Source organism: Seriola aureovittata, chromosome 16 (assembly GCF_021018895.1).
Source record: "Seriola aureovittata isolate HTS-2021-v1 ecotype China chromosome 16, ASM2101889v1, whole genome shotgun sequence".
Classification (NCBI taxonomy): domain Eukaryota; kingdom Metazoa; phylum Chordata; class Actinopteri; order Carangiformes; family Carangidae; genus Seriola; species Seriola aureovittata.
Genome location: NC_079379.1, coordinates 10740103 through 10757137, shown reverse-complemented (window position 1 = coordinate 10757137; position 17035 = coordinate 10740103). Strand labels below are relative to the sequence as shown.

Below are 17035 nucleotides of genomic sequence, written 5' to 3'. Positions count from 1 at the left end.
ATATATATATATATATACACCAAAGAGAGACTTCCCTCATAACTTGTCAGATGACCTAATTTAAATAATTGTTCAAAAAGACCAAATCATCCAATAGTTCACACAGCAAATAGTCCAAGTGAGTAATTTGTGTCAGAACTTTTCTTTCTTCTTTCTTGCTACATTAATCATTAATGACTCACCTGATTGTATTTATTGCATCATCCATCAGTATTGGCAATCTAATGATGACACACAGTAATAATGCATCAGCCAGAACAAGTGCTTTTACTTTTATACTTCAAGTACATTTTGCTGCTGTACTTTAAGTAAAATGTTGAAAGCAGGACTTTCACTTGCAATGGAGTATTTTTACATTGTTGCATTGGTACTTTTTCAACTACTGATGCCGACACGCACACACACACACACACACACACACACACACACACACACACACACACACACACACACTTCCCCACTGAGTTTTTCGAGAGGGTTCATACCCAGTGCTCATGCTGCTTGCTCAGCACTGTGTGTATAAACTGGGAAGCATTTCACAGGGGTGCTTGTCTACATACTGTTTGAAAACCTGGAAAAACCATCACTGCCTGTGAACCAAAGCAGTACTCTCCTCAGGAAGTGCCTGTGAGACCCCCGTCTCTCCATGTCCATTTTTCACAGCAAGGTGAAGTCTGTCTCAGACTGAACTATGGTGTTGAGTTTTAGTTGCGTAAAGTCCAGACTTTAGGGACTATGAAAACTGGTAAATCTGTCATTTTTCGCTGATGGCGCTCTCTCTTCACATTTCAGTTTGTTTGCATGTTTTGTTTTGCATTAATTATGTTGAGAAGTGGGTTTTGAGAGAGGACAGCTGGAAATCTGCCTGCACAGTGTAAGAGGAATCACTTAACACTTTGTGCAAAGCCAGAGTAAAGGGGTGGGGGGATTTTTATTGAGCTCATACTGTAAGTAGGTGCAGCTGGGAAGGGGAGAATAAGAAGTAGAACCGTCTCCTGATGCTATGAAATCATTTTCTTATGGCTGCCCTCCCTGTTTCCCGCCCTCATTTTCCTTTCCACTCCCCATTTCCCTCTCTGTCTTTGCCAAAATGTCTCTCAAAGCAGAGTTTATAAAATATGAATTGTCTTTGGGGGTTTTTTTTAAGTAATTTTAAGTACATATTGTAGTGAGCTATGATGACAGAGAGCACACAGAGGACAAGGTACTGGATTTCAAATGGAAAGATGGAGGGGGAAAGGGTGTGGAATAATCAGCGTATTCAGAGAATGAATGGCAGACAGTGATGTAAAGTGATATGCAGATGGTTGACATGGGAATATGAGGTGCAGGGAGGAGGCAGCATAAAGAATGAGTGTTTGGAAAGGAATCATCATACAGTAAATTCATATAAAACAGTTTATTAACATCTTAAGAAAGGCTTTAGACACAGCAATATAGCTTTAAAAAAGGAATGTGTGACATTTCTATATGATACATAAAAAGTACATTTAGCTTTGGTGTTATTGGATTGTTTCAGCAAAATCTGACCAACATCTGACTGGCTGCAAGTAGGATGAAAAAGAAGAAAACTAGGCGAGTAAATGTAAACCATGCATGAGAAACAAAACAGGAGTATTGTATGACAGTCTTGGAAAACGTGTCCTCATTCCCTCTCATAAACTCTGGTGCAGACAACATCCCCAGCGGTCATTGTCTGAAAGAAAACAGCAACAAAAAGACAGTTTAAGTTTTTGGTACCCTGTTATCAAGAGGCATCCTTTATACTGGGTTAAATGTTAGTTAATAAATGATGAATAATGATGAATAATAGATAATGCTTTATTAATCATTGAAATAAACATGATTTAGAGTTTTAGTTGCCAGGTTGTGGAAAATCCTCCTTAAACATGACACGTTTTTTTAATTAGCTCTTAGACTCTTAGACTCAGGAGAAAGACCCTCCAACTTGCAGATGAGTTGTTCATTTTTTTTTTTCCTTTAAATTTCTTTTCCCAGAAGGTAAGTGGTCAAATGGTCAGTTGGTTTTCTGGTGAACTACAGAGCAAAAGAGAAAGCACAAGTATCATGCAGAAGAATGATAAACAACAGCCAGATATTTCTGGCCACACTAGCAGCATTGTTCAAGTGAAAGCAATGTTGATCAATCCACCACTTTGGTCCAGATTGAAATGTCTCAAAAACTGTTGACTGAGTTACACTGGGCCTTTGTACAGACATTCATGGACCTCAGTGGATGAATCTGACCGACTTTGGTGACTTTTTGTCTAGCATCACCATGAGGTTGACACTTGCAGTTTTAAGCAAAATGTGACGATGCAGGATTTGTACAATACCTTGTAGAAAGGAAAAAACAGGCAAAAACTACCCATTCATTTTACTTGGAAGTGTTCCTGGATAATTCCAGGATGGTTACCCCGACTGCTATCCTTGTAGTATCATTTAAGTAACCCGGTCTGCTATTTTTTGCTGTGTTACATATTTGGAACATTTTGTGAACAAGTGACACCAGCATGCTAACATGCTGATATTAGCATTTAACATTTGCTCACAGCACTGCTGTGCTTAAGTATACCTTCACTGAACTGCTCGCAGAACTGTAGACTCTTAGTCTTTTTTTAATTTGTTATGTATCTCTTTTAAATAAGCGATATAAAGTATAAGTAAGAGTGGTAAATTTTGAATACTTAAAAGCTCTAAGACTAGTCGTTAAGTTTTAGTGTCTGCTCTACACAAGTAATTACCAGTATCAGTTCTCCATCATTGGTCAGCTCTCGGGTCCACGCCGTCTTGGGCCCATCACCTTTCTGTAAAGCCTGTTCGCAGCTGATCTTAGTGTCTGTTTCCCACTTTGGAAGACTCTGCAGGGATTCGCAGAAGAAGAATATTAATAACTGACATAATTTAAGTGCTTTGGACACTATGAAGTTACTATGAGCGTGTGTCTCATCATATCTGGAGCTCGGTGTGCCAATAGGCGCACGTCAGAACATTTTTATGGTCTGTCCTTCACCACTGACTCAACAACAGATCCACGCACTATCACCAGGACTGACTCTGGAGTTGCACTGAAATTATTTCCATATGTTTCGTCTGTGCAGAATTGTGGCTAGTTGTGCTGTCCTTGGCCAAATGCTGGTATGCATGTATTGACATTATACAAGATTTTTTATAAGGGAAGTAAAGGAGCACGAACCGTGCAGGGACGTCCATCCACTGTTGTCTCATTGAAGGACTGACCCACGGTGAAGGAGACATGGGTGGTGCGGACGCTGGTGGATGTCTTGATGGACAGACTCTCTCCCTGCTGGGTGATTTCCACTGCCGGGCTGGAGGCGGCAGTCACTGCAATCTTCCTCAGGAACACGTTCACACCTGACCACACACAAACAGAAGAAATATTAAACTGGCAGCTGTGGTGAAAGTCCCACCTGGGTTGGTTTGTGATGGGTGGAAAGAATGTACAGCTGTGAATAAAGAAGCATACCAGGGGTTTTAAATATTGTAGCCCAAACAGTGAAACTTTGACCAGTAGTATAAATGTGCAGGAGTCTTGGAGACTGAGAATGTTACATGATCACTATGTGGTAATGCAGCAACAAGCAGGGAAAGATTTTCTTTGCTTGGTGTTCAGTAAAACTATGTCATCTGATAGTTTGAGAGTCACCAGCCACACAGCAACTACAGCCAAATTCATTCCTTCTTTTCACAATGCCCATATTTGCTTATTATGTGTCTCCTTGGTTCGGTTTTCCTTGAACAAAAGTTATGAATGCGATGCTTTTTTTGGCAGCCTACAAAAACAGACTGTGCTGCTGCATTGCCACACAATAATAACATAACTTTTTTAAACCAAAAAAGAGAAGGAAAGAAATGTTCATTTTGATTAATTTCTTTGTTTCAAGTCAGAATTTATGGTATGCTTCAGCAAACGGTTGCCAGTAATGTAGAGCATATGTGATTTGCTGGATGGTTTAATGTCAGCTGGGATTGGCTCCAGACCCCCGCGACCCTCAAAGGATGAGTAGTATATCTAATGGACTGATGGATGGATGGCAGGCAAAACCACTGGTATGGTCCTTTAAACCACTAATTAGTGTGACACTGTTAAAGGCATATTGGAAAAATGACAGAAGAAAAACACATTCTTGACTATCTGAGGTGCAGAAACAAGGACCACCAAAGTTACAAAACGTAAAGTCAGTGATTATCCACTCAACTTGCTGTCAGCCAAAACTTTTTTACCCCTTTAGAGCTCATCTTTTCATTGCTGCAAAAAAAAAATGTTTCTGCCTGACGTGGAGGTGAAAAGAAAGCTACTGCAATTCCTTCATTGGGATGATTGATGGTGATATTTAAAGACAGCTATAGAGTATGTGATTTATGCATGAACCCCTTTCCCCTTACTAAAAGAGATGTAAATATGTAGCCATTTTGCGACTCTTCATGGTTGTTTTGTGTCTTTTTTTTTTTGGTTGTATTTTGTGGTCCTTTCTTTGTGGTCATTTTTTGTTCACATTGAGTCTCTGTGGTCATTTTGTAGTAGTTTTGCATCTTTGTAGTCATTCTGCCTCTATTTGTGCTTGTTTTGCATCACTTTGTAGTCATTTTGTGTGTCTTTGTGGTATTTTTAAGTATCTTTGTGGTCATTTTGTAACAATTTTGTGTGTCTTTATTGTATCTTTGCCTCTTGTTGTTGCCATTTTGCATCTCTTTGTGGTTGTTTTTAAAAAAAAATCTTTTTTGTCTCTGTAGTCGTTTGATTGACTTTCCAACATGAAATGTTAAGTCACTTCAAACAGAGGTTCTGGCCCTGGGGCTCCCTGACCCCTTGGGCCCTTGGGCCTTAGCCGGTAGGCTCTTGGGCCCAAGGGGTTAGGGGGTCCCCATGCAGGGCCCATGGGCCTACCTATAATTCATCTATGGATTTATGCAGCAAGAGAAAAAATGATTTTCAACAGAGAGGTATAACCTGTAGGAAAAAAAATAGTGATGTGCAAAGTACAACTTGGTTGAAACTAATAGAAATAGCTTATATCAACATCTATGTCTGGGGTCAGTAGGGATGTGAGGTGATGTTTAATAAATGTAAAACAAATGTAACCTGCCTGTGATTATTTATGTGAGCTGGACTGGCCTCAGAGGGATCAGGACGATCTGACAAATCTGATTCAGGTTCAGACCATATTTGCTCATGCAGTGGTACTAACAGAGGCAACACACACACATTCTCACACACACACACATTCTCACACACACACACATTCTCACACACACACACACACACACACACACACATTCACACACACACACACACACACACACACACACACACACACACACACACACACACACACACCACACACACACACACACACAGCGATAGATTGGGTCAGGGAGGCCCAGGGCAGTGAAGGAAAGTCGTTCTCAGAGCCGACTGGCTGCTGGGGCCCATGTCAAGGCTTAGTTCCGTTTACACTGGCTCTAATTACAACCGCATGAGGAGGACCCTGCTTCAGATGAGTCTAATCTAACATTCCTCCACAGGCTATTTGTCTTCAGATTTTTAATGGATGCCACTGGCTGGCCCTCGTCTGACCTCTCTCTCCTGTTCTCCCCGAAGAGGACTTATAACTGGAACCTGTTCAGCCTCATGTACCTTAACAAGACACATTCTCAGGAACATAGGTGAGCAGGGCAGGAGCAAACCAATTTAACCACAGAGAGTCACTTCAGACCACTTCGGTTTTCCAGTTGACCTCTAAGTCAAGTGGATTTCCAGCTGATTACGCCACTGACAAAATGATTGACGGGTCTTTGCAAGGGAGATGCATCCCTTTCCTTCCTTTATCTTTTTTTTTTTTGCATTTTAACAATGCACCTAAATGATTGATGATAAACCAGATAAACAATATGCAGCTTGACAATAAACTTGCATCAAAGTTTGAGAAGTTTTTCATGTAAGGCATTTTGGAAAAAGTGGAGTGCAGCCTCATCTTGTGTTAGAAACGGTTTCAGGTCAGAGCAACAGCTTTATTGAGCACTTTCAGCAAGCGAAGTAAAAGGAGGCCTATAGTCTATTTATACGTTTAGGCTACATAAATTACTCACCCAGCACTTTCAAAAGTTCCTCGAAATTTTCCGAAGACTTCATTTTCCATTTTCCTGAGAAATCTGTGACTTTCTTCTCCATTTCAATACAAGCAGCTGCAGAAATGATTTCAGCAGATAAGAAGTCGACTCTGACCGCAGCCTCTCCGGTAGATGTCTGTCCCTCCCGTTACCCCAGTTTGTAAAGCCGCCTCCTCTGCCTGCATCTGCGCCTCCATCCATTGGCTGACAGCTCGCCTAGGATCTGATGCTGAAACAGCCAATACAGAGTCCGGTGGCAGGGAGGGACTTTCCCCCTGACTCCTTCTGTACCCTCCAGCTCTGTCAGCATGGTGAAAGATTTGGATACGAGCTGGAAAATGCACTTCCAGTAAGTCCTTTGATGTCGATGAGTAGCCGGCTCCGATAATAAGGAAAGGTGTTAATTGTTTTATAGGCTGGTGCAATGTTAGTCCCAGTTATTTGACAAGAAGTCGAGAAAATAACAAAGTAAGTAAAGTAAGCAATGGAATACAAAAAAAAAATTAAAAAGCCGATATTTATATATATATATATATATTTTAAAAACAGTCTAACTGAAATCATGTGTTAAGTTTTCTGAGATATGGAATGTGCAATCAGATATCAGGGTTAATGTGTGAGAGTGGGGGGTGGGAAAGCTGGTAATGAAAGGGCAGAAGATAAGACATCCAGCTGGAGGCATCCATCCAGGAAAGTGCCATCAGCATTTTCACTCCACAGTTCAAATTTAAGAGAGAGGAAATACAAAGCCAGTTTAATCAAACAGCACAATAGGGTATCACTTTCATTTCCCAACGCTGACTCATGTGGCCATCTCATCCTGTCTTTATCTGAACTGGACAGTGGCAGGTTACATGTCATTAGGGCTCCATGCGATGTTTGGACACAAACAGAAACATAAGACACTGTTTACCTTCTCAGTCAGGCACTCTGAATCACTGTTCACTTTACATGTGAACTCTGTGTCTGTAATTTATGCACAAATATATTCTGCTAAAGCTGAAATTCTTCAATTTTAATATTCCTGAAACATGAATTGAATATATTTTACACTGTAATGTCAATAATGATCTTACATTATTATTATTATATTTACATGAACAATGCATAACACATGTTTGTAATGTGTTACTGTACGAACTGAAACTGAATTATTTGAATTTGAACTGAGCTGGATCAGAATTGCTGGCATTGTTAAAGAAGTGACTGATACAACAACCAAAGTGAATCTTTTTTTTACTTTCAAAATCAAGTTTGCCTAATTGGGACAAAAAAAAGAAAAATTAAGGTGTAAAAAATAAAAGATATACACACTTTCAGTAAAGATGGAAGATCTTACTGGAAAAAATTGGGAAACCATATTAGATAAAACACAACACATTTAATGACAGAGGTTGAGATTCAGATTTGTCAAATTAGTGACATTGTCCCTCATGGCAAACATCAACATTAAATCCCCATGGAAAGTACAATACATTTATTTATTTGATAAACATACATGCAGAGTCCACAAAAGTAAAAGTAGAATGAGTCACAAAAGCTAACACTAAATTAATTTAATACATTACAGTGACAATAGACAACCTTTTTCTTTTAACTTATTATGAAGTAAATGTTGATTTTGGCTATAGAATAATGACACCATCTACGTTTGGATTGATTTTGTCAATTTTGTCACATCAAGGATGATAATTTTGTCAAAACCAACATTCAGTTAGCAATATTTCTACTACTATGTGCATATCGTGTTTATTGTGTATATTGTATTTATTAGTGTATATTTGGTGTATTTTAGATGTATATTTCCATAGATGTTTATTCTATAGATGTTTATTTTTCTGCTGTGGTAAATGAATTTCCCAGTTGTGGGATTAATAAAGTTAATCTAATCTAATCTAATATCAGAATGTCACAAACACTAGCTAGGCTGATAGCAGTAGCCATGTTGCTAGCACTACCGCCATTGGAAACGAACAATTCATTGTCCATTTGATAAACAAAATACCCTAAATAACATGTTTCCTGGCAGTGACCTTTCTGGAATGAGCAGTAGTGAAATGTACTATTGTAATGTGAGCAACACATTAGCTTCAGGCAGCTAACAGAATAGCTAATTTGGTTAGCACTAATCACGAAGGAAAAACTGATTTAATATTTCAAATCATGAACAACAGTGACAAATTACCATAAGAAGAGAGTAGCTATAGGTAATTACATGTATGGCAATGGCAATTAGAGAGTGGATAAAAGGTTCTGGTCAACAAAATGTAAAAATGTCAATTATTCTTCAGTTGGAACACTGTCAGTAGCGGTTGCTATAGCAACAGAATGTTCAGTTGAAACTGGAATAGTGAAGTCTTTATTTCATTTTTTTCAAATATATTGAACAAACTCAGGCTTGCCTAAGTAAAATGATAACTTGAGTTAAAGTTGAATACTAAATGAATAATAGTTTTTGAATACATTTTACCTCAGGTATTGTCAGTGAGATGTAGGCTATTTGATCATAACACCCCAAGTAAAATAAAACCCATCAATACATACCTTTTTTTATGTTATACTCTGTTCTCTCTTTCTCACACTCTTTCACACACATGCCCACTCACTGCCAAGAATATGTCATCAGGTCTGGAAACATGATGCAGTGCATTCATGCATCATGATGTTATCTGTGCAAGTTGTCTCAGCATTCCTGTCTGTGGCACCATGCAGACACAATACCATATCGAGTTACAGTAACATGGGAATTAGCCTTGTATTTTATGTCAAGAAAGGACATAATAAAAGCACTTTTAATTGCACATTAGAAATTACTATCCAGGCCACCATTCACCGCTGGCTGACCTCAGCAACTCAGGGATGAGAAGAGGAAGAGGAGAATGGCCCCGATGAAAGGATAACACTGGACACCACTGTCCCTGTCCCTGTCCCCATGACCACAGATGTAGTTCCTTCATAATTCCCTTTATGTAAACTATGATAGCTTCGGTTTGGTTCTCTGTGCTAAAGACACCAGGGTGTTTGTTGGTCTTTCTTTTCTTTCAATCATTCATTCACATGCAGTAGGCAAAATTCACTCTGCTGCATGACAATGACCCCAAACGTACAACCAGAGTCATTAAGAACTATCTTCAGTGACAAGAAGAACAAGGAGTTCTGCAAGAGATGGTATGGACCCCATAGAGTCAATCTCATCATCATGGTGTTAGTCTGGGATTACATGAAGAGATAGATGCTTTCAAAAGCATCCTAACTTTACTTGTAGTGCCTAAAACCTTTGCACAGAACATTTGCTGTGGCCAGGGATACAAGCTGTGAGGTTTAAGCATTTGGAAAGGAAATTAAGTGAATAATTAACTTATTTTCCTCACACGCACACACTCTATCAATAACATGCTAAGAATTCATTGAAAATGAAAATGAATTAGATAAAATAAAAATGACAGCGGGCATAGAGTATCGTTGTTTTTATCCCACAGCACAACTTTAAATAGAAGTGAAAATTTACTTGAAATATCGAAACTTTGCGTAATTCATTCTAAAAAAAATAACAATATACAGCCAACCACAGGACAGGACCATTGTAACTCACGAGAAAGGTTGAGTGAAGCGTCACCTAGCGTTGTTTCATGCAGGGTTTCTTGTACCCGGAACCTTTTACAAGTCGGTGTTTCCAGACGGCCGTCGCTTGAGCAAGCACCGATCTCATCATGTCGAGGCACCTTCGCTTCGTTGCTCGGACTGTGATGGTTGAAAACGGCAACGTTGATGCCGCATATACGGCTTTAAACAGGTAAACGTTGTGTTTTTAAGATAAGCCATGAGATAAAATGTGTTGTTAGTCAGGGAATGACAAGCTAACGTTAGCTAAATTAACATTAGCCTTCCGCTCAATGTCACAGAGCTGCGGCTGCGCTGTGGTGTCGCTGCTTGTGTATAAGATGGCTCAACGTGTATGTTTGTGTTTTTAGGGGTATAGATATATGTGTAAGTGGATAAAATAATGTGAACATAACATTAAACTGTGTAGCCGCATAAGTAATGTTTCTAACACTGTTGGGATATTTGGTCGCACTAGCAGCAGCAGTTGTTGAATAACGTGTACCTGAATTGCATATTCAAAAATCTAAAAGGGAAAATGAGAAACTCCATCGTATGTAAATATCATCCAGTCTAATGTGATTGTATTGTTGACATTGGTTATTTCAGGCTTTAATGGGGTTTCTTTGTTGACTAATACAAGGTTCCTGACTAACTTTTTTAATTAGTTGCACGGCTGCTCCTGCTGTGGACCCAAACAGCAGTGTTTCATTTTATTATCATTTCTGACTAGAACCCTCCATCAACAGATGGTTGATCAACACAGTCACTTGTCCCCACAAAGCCTGCACTCAATCTGGCAGAAAAGAAAAACAATTACATTCATGGCAGATCCATAACGAAGAAAATGATCATCTGCAAGTGCTCCAAACTTGCCTTTCCCATTGCATGTGGGTGTCATGGTGAACATGGTGAAATCATGTCTGCCATCTTTAACAAGAAAAAAGTTGAGGATACATGGAAACTTAACAAATCCAGTAATGTGTTTATCTAAAAGTATGCTCACTTATTTTACACACAATAACGTCACATGTGGGTGAGTGATACACTCACATGACCAGACATATGACTTGTGTTCGGTATGTGCATTGTTATGGCCACAGTGTACACTTCTTAGCAAACAACAAAAGCAGTTTTCTTTAATTACACCTGAGTTTTGCTTTGTCATGCTAAAACCCATACCCTAAGGCAGTCGTTTGTTTATGAGGCTTATTATTAAGTAGGCAGTGTTTGCCTGTGTTGTGATTATCACCAGGTAACGTGAATGTTTCCTGCATCATTTACAGCTGTTAAATAGCTGAAGGCGAAGTAAGATTTTTGTGGATAAAGCAGGGCATTTGTCGAACAAAAGCACTGTTCCCAGCCATGCTTTGGCCGCACTCTTTGCAATAAATGCAGCACACAATGTTGGCTGTTTTGTCATACCTGAGGCACGGAAATCGGACAAGCCATCCTTTGTGAAAGCCACATATTTTAGCCTTTTGGATGTTGTTGTAGGTTCTGGTTTTGGCTCGGATGAGACCACCTTTGCCGAAGACGTATCGGGATTAGGCATCTTAGTGGTGGTGACAGATAGTGGATAGGGGCGATAAAACGATAGCAATAATTAATCCAAAATTATTTTCCACGATAGAAACATTAAAAACGTTCGATACATGTACGATATGATTAATTTCCCTGCTTATAGCAAGCCCACAAATGAATCGCGAACGGCCAATCATGTCGCAGGAATAGAGGTCTGCATTGCGCAAGTTAGGATGCACGGTGAGAGGCGTAAACGCAGGCCAGCACGTGATATTATTTACAAACGCACGCAGTGGCTGACGGGCTTGAAGTTGGAGCGGAGTAAGCAAATAAGGCGAAATGAGCGACACCACAGAGAAGGCAGAACACAGCTCGAAGGAGGAAGATATCTTTGACAAGAGAGGCCACTCCACTTCGGTAGTTTGGTGATATTTTGGCTATTTACAGTCGGACATAAAAACAGCAATCTGCACTGGAAACTGCCGGAGACATGTTCCATTAAAGACAAGAACACCACAAACCTGATCCATCATTTGAAACGATATCACCCATTAGAACACAGAGAAAGTACATACAGGCCCAAACGAGTATTAGTGGACCCTCGACGAGCGCCAGGTGCAAAGCTTCTTTGTCTATTTAGTTATTTAAATATTTATTTTGCAGTCTGAGCAAATGTCACGTGTGTGCAGTTCCACACTGCAGAATTTTCTGTTTACTTTGTTGAGTAAAAAGGATTTAGATCTTAATCATGCATATTTTATCATATTTTTAATGTTTGCAACTCAGAGTTTTTAAATGTTCTGCTGTTTGTCATGTTCTGACTAAATAGAACAGTTCAAAACCACAGTTGACTTTCTGGTTTCTTCAACTTTCACTCAGGAGAAAAAAATCAGCCTTAAAACATGAAAGAAATAACGATGTGGCATTTAAAGTGATAAATATCGATTTTGACTGATATAGAAATTTTTATTTTGATAACAGTTTTGGCCATATCGCCCAGCCCTATGTGTAACATAATGTGTTGTTAAGAAAAGTTGTAAACCTCATGATTTAACTAAAGAAATACTTGATAAATGTGATAATCAGTGGTTTAAAACATATTTTCAAGTATTCAAGAATTTAAATGTTTGATTGGATCTTTAAAGTGTATCATGAAATGGATGTATGGTATCAGGGTGTATAAAAAAGGTTAAAGAAAAATTATTTAAATGCCTTTTTGTCTCTGATTTATAAAACTAGAAATGATTTATCCTATCAAGAATCCATTGGTTGAGAAGAAATGCTCACTTGTGCTGCTACTTCCTTTTACCTGTTGAATGTGGTGTCTTGCAACTCAAGTCCCAGCTATTCACTCATTCTTTCTACATACTCCAGGTTCCTAACTCAGGAGGGGATTATTGATGTCGTGAAGCGCAAGCGCTACTTCGAGAAGCCCTGTCGAGAGCGACAGCGGAAGAACTTTGAGAATTGTAGGCGGATCTACCACATGGAAATGGCCAGGAAAATTGCCTTTATCTCCAAGACGAGCAGAGAGGATCCCTGGCTTGGCTGCTAGGAAAATGGAGTGTCATGACACAGGACTTTATCGATGGACTGGTTGAGACGGAACCAGCAAAATGGAGGAAGCAAACAATATCAACACAATGTCACTGACATCCAAATGAACTTGGGAAATACAGAAAATAACAGCTTTCGTGATGTCATATTGTTTAACGGTAAAAGAAAAGACCATGTTGGAAGATGTGGATTCATTTGCTGGTCAACACTTAGTGCTGTTTTCCCCTTTTTTCCCTCTTAAATTCTGATTGCAGTCCTTACATTAGGACAGAAAGATCCTTGTACTTGTGAGTGGTTGTAATGAGCAGGTTAATGAACGCTTGGTTGATTTTGTGTTTTGAATCCTCTCACACAGTCTTGCTGATGAAAAAGCTAATAAATATGACATTTTCCTAAAATCTTGTGTCTGTGAAAAAGTATTAGTAATCACAGTTAAACTTATATTTAAACAAAAAAGACAAAGTGGTATATTCTGTAAACAGATGTGTGTAGGGCACAGTATAAAGTGTCACCTTGCCTCCTTAAAAGCTTTGGAAGTAGTTTGACGTGATCTCATTTGCTGGAGGAAATTCAAACAATACAGGAGCTGTATTTTGTGTGAAAGGAGTCTCTGCTCAGCAGCAGCCTGCTGTAAATTAATTTAAGGTCACTACTGCACAGTGTGGTGTAGATGTCCACTGATGTCAGCAAACTCCCACAAATGAGACACATCAGCCATGCACATCTGTCAGAACCAAGCTTTCACCACAGGGGTTCTTAATGTGTGCACTTGCTCTCGCCTCCCTCACGCAGGGAAACGTAAACGTTTGCAGCAGGCTCACTTGTCTTTGAAGTTCCCAGGTCATGTTGATTCCTAGTCCTGTGGCTTCGGTCAGTGGGTGGCATTGTAAAGGCTGAGGGAGATTACCTATAATTTACACTCAGAGCGATTGACTGCTGTCTCTGATACCGCTTTAAAGGCCCATTACTGCCTCCGGTATAAGATAATCCCCAAGAAAGCTGCTGACTGTTCTGTGAATTTTTCAAAGATACAGGGATGATGATGATGTTGAATTTTTTCAATGTAATTCTTCTACGACTAAATTTCCTTTCACATATCTGCATGGCTACGTAACACTAGAGAGAGGGGAAAAAAAATGTTCTCTGACCCTTTTTAAGAACTGAACAGCTTATCATATTTGAAATATATAAGTGGCAAGTAATCCGATAGTTCAAGCTCTTTATGTAGGTTTTTACAAGAAAAGGGAGAACATAAGGTTTCTCAGGTTCAGTCTGGCTCAGTTGCATTGTAAAGGTCAAGTCAACTTTATTGTCATTCATACACATACACAGTATACGGCTGAACAAAATGTCATTCCTTACAAACCAAAGTGCTAAAAACAGTACAACTTTACATACAACATACAAACAAAACAATACTACAAAGGCGGGTGCGTCGCATAAGACTACTGCCATTTAAGATGCTGTGTGTACATGAATGTAAGCAGTAAAAGGAACCCATGATTGACACAAGAAAAAAATACCAAGTAGATTATAAACAGTAGAAGAAGAATAACACATTCTTAATATAGTTATCTCAATATGGTTACTGCATGTAGTTAATAGATAATAACCTATATAAATAATGCGTTGCCCCTCTAGTCACTGTGCCACTCTTAACTGTAAAAGACTGTAAGAGTATGTAGATGAGAGCAGAAGTATATATTATTTACATAATATTAAGATAGCATATGTTATAATAGTATAGTGATATAATAATAGCATGATAGTATAATAACACCATCTAAAAAAAAAAAATAATAATTTTAACATGAGGGAAAATACAGCATATAATAGTCTGTGTAACATAGGTTGTTCATTCAGTGCTGGTGTTCGGTAACATGATTGTGAAATGTGCAAATGTTTTTGCTGGCCCCATCCCAATGTTCACACCTGCACAGTGCCACCTGACAAATGTCAACTTATCACTGACAAATATCAACAGCAGAGTGAGGAAAATTTCAAACATATCACTACTTAGATATTCATTTATTTGGCCACCACTTGTCACACTAAAAGCCTGGGCACACCTTTGCTCTCAGCAACTCTATAGGCTCTTTGGAGCTTCATCCGACTTTAATTAAATCAGTTTGTGATAACGACAATTAATTCAGACTGAAACAGACTCATCCACACCCTGAACTTTTTGGCTCCTGTCATGCATTCACTGACACTCCTTTTTCCATTTATTCTGCCATACCTCCAACATGTGTAACACACTATTCTTAAAATAATAGTGGTTACAATCATAGTAATCTACTTTTGGACAGGAAAAAGCTTTTTTTTTCAAGCTATTACCTCATGCTCCTGCAGGTAACATCATCCTATTTTTGCATGTGATAAAAGAAGTGATTCACTCTTACAGCATATAGCAATCTCATTATGTAACAATGTAAGACATGCATTCTGAGCTTGGTGTCTCTGGCTCTAATAGGCCTATGATGCCACGTCTCATAAGCCTGCCTGTCTTATCCACATTTACTTCGGCATGAGCAAGAAAGAAGCTGGAGCTTCTAGAGTACAAAAACAAACAAAATTGTTCCTGTTGGTGTTTTATTTATTTATTTTATGTTATATTATTCCTTGATTTTCTGATGGCAAAGCTGTGCTCTTTTACTCTACAGGGACACATAAGACATTTATGTCTTGCAGATGCTTGGTTCGATCTAAAACACATCATGGGAAATCAGACAACTAGATGCACATGGAATGAAGATATGACATTTGTGATGAGTTCTCCCTCTCTCTGAATGATACACTGATCATTTGTAGGCATAAAAAAATGCAGTGGAAGTGCACAGTTTTTAACTGAGCAAGTGGTTACAGAAATGCTGATTATGTGCATGCCGTTTCATTTGCATTTGTTTGCATGTCATTGTCTTGTCAAAAATAATTAAAAAAAAAAAACAGAGTACATGCTATATGTTTTACCTGCCATGAAGCCCTTGTCAGCAGTTGTGATGCTAAGTTAAGTCAAGTTGTTTTCTCACAGATTCATTACCAACAGGGCAAAGTGGGCAACTAACCAGGGACCCCCAGGTTTACTCCTGAATATCCTCATATCATTTGGATCTACATACTTTGATCAATTGCAGATTAGTTATTTGCCCCATGGAAGTACAATATCAACTATGGTCCTTCAGCCTTTTTCATTTGGCTTATATAGGGACTCTGTGTTCATTCTAGTTTTAAGACATTCAGTGTTTTAGTTCGTATTGATCTTGTTTGTTTTAAAGTTTTGTTTTATCAAATTGTTTTTTTTCTTTTTGAGTGTGTCAAGTAATTAACACATAAAACTAAGGTAGTGCTGTAAAACTGCAAGCATGATCTTTATTATCAATACATCTTTTTTGGATAAATAAAAATAATTTTCTTTAATAATCAACTTTTGTACGATTAAAAAAAATCTTTATTAAATGTCAAAAAAAGTTTAAAAAAAAAATCCAAAAAATCCAACATATTCTAATCTTTTATTTTGACTGACCAACTATCAAAAATACAAACACGTTGAGTATACTGTCGTATAAAAGGAGCAAATATTCACATTTGAAAAGCTACCAGTACCAGTTATTTTTTTAAACTGATTATTCACTTATCAAACTTGTTTCTGAGTTTCCAGAGGAAATAATTAAACTGCCATGTATTGTGGGGGTCAGTGGGGGCCACACCAAATCGTTGCCCTGGGGCCCTTTAGGAGATTAATCCAGCCATGTAGTAGGATCTCTTTTGTACAGATAATGATGTTTCAGACTAATGTAACTGTTTTATACTTTGTGTGACAAACCTAAATCTTGCCTCTGTTCAACTTTCATGAACCTTTTTCCTATATTGTGTCTGTATGCTCAGATAGCCTATCTCCCCTGCTCTCTCTAGGTGTGTCTTTTTTTAGAGAAAGGGGGGTCAGTAACGGTAAGCAAAAACAAAAAACATGACCACCAGGAAAAGGGTCTAGGAAACAAATTTCAACAGCCTGGCTTGTAATGACGCTATTATTTCCATATATATGATAAAGTAACTGTTGCAGTACGTCTGTTAAACCAGGTCTCATTTGCATCCCAAAATTTTAAACAGATGTCAGCTGCCGCGTGCTGTTCCCCTCGTTTTCCAGCCACACCACCAACACGTGCTGCCTTTGAGAGTGCTGTGGGACCTACGCATTTACCAGCCAACGGACGTTGTGAAC

General features: G+C 38.7%; 2 protein-coding genes across 2 annotated transcripts; one reads left to right on the top strand and one right to left on the bottom strand.

Annotated features, from left to right (window-relative positions):
- Positions 1–1384: 1384 nt before the first annotated feature.
- Positions 1385–6296, bottom strand: crabp2b (cellular retinoic acid binding protein 2, b). Its single transcript, XM_056399410.1, has 4 exons — positions 6112–6296; positions 3197–3375; positions 2745–2861; positions 1385–1696 (listed from the first exon to the last, which is right to left on the bottom strand). The coding sequence occupies exons 1-4, from the start codon at positions 6191–6193 to the stop codon at positions 1646–1648; spliced, it is 429 nt and encodes a 142-aa protein (XP_056255385.1). The 5' UTR covers positions 6194–6296; the 3' UTR covers positions 1385–1645.
- Positions 6297–9767: 3471 nt separating this feature from the next.
- On the top strand, positions 9768–13211 carry mrps21 (mitochondrial ribosomal protein S21). Its single transcript, XM_056400151.1, has 2 exons — positions 9768–9925; positions 12631–13211. The coding sequence occupies exons 1-2, from the start codon at positions 9843–9845 to the stop codon at positions 12809–12811; spliced, it is 264 nt and encodes an 87-aa protein (XP_056256126.1). The 5' UTR covers positions 9768–9842; the 3' UTR covers positions 12812–13211.
- Positions 13212–17035: the final 3824 nt, after the last annotated feature.

Bases quoted from the DNA above. Each gene is read 5' to 3' on its own strand.
- crabp2b (XM_056399410.1), bottom strand. From the start codon at position 6,193: ATGGAGAAGAAAGTCACAGATTTCTCAGGAAAATGGAAAATGAAGTCT. The intron at 2,862-3,196 runs GTTCGTGCTCCT...GAATCCCTGCAG, and splicing joins TGGATGGACGTCCCTGCACG to AGTCTTCCAAAGTGGGAAAC. The intron at 1,697-2,744 runs GTAATTACTTGT...GTTTTCTTTCAG, and splicing joins ATGATGGAGAACTGATACTG to ACAATGACCGCTGGGGATGT.
- mrps21 (XM_056400151.1), top strand. From the start codon at position 9,843: ATGTCGAGGCACCTTCGCTTCGTTGCTCGGACTGTGATGGTTGAAAAC. The intron at 9,926-12,630 runs GTAAACGTTGTG...TACATACTCCAG, and splicing joins GCATATACGGCTTTAAACAG to GTTCCTAACTCAGGAGGGGA.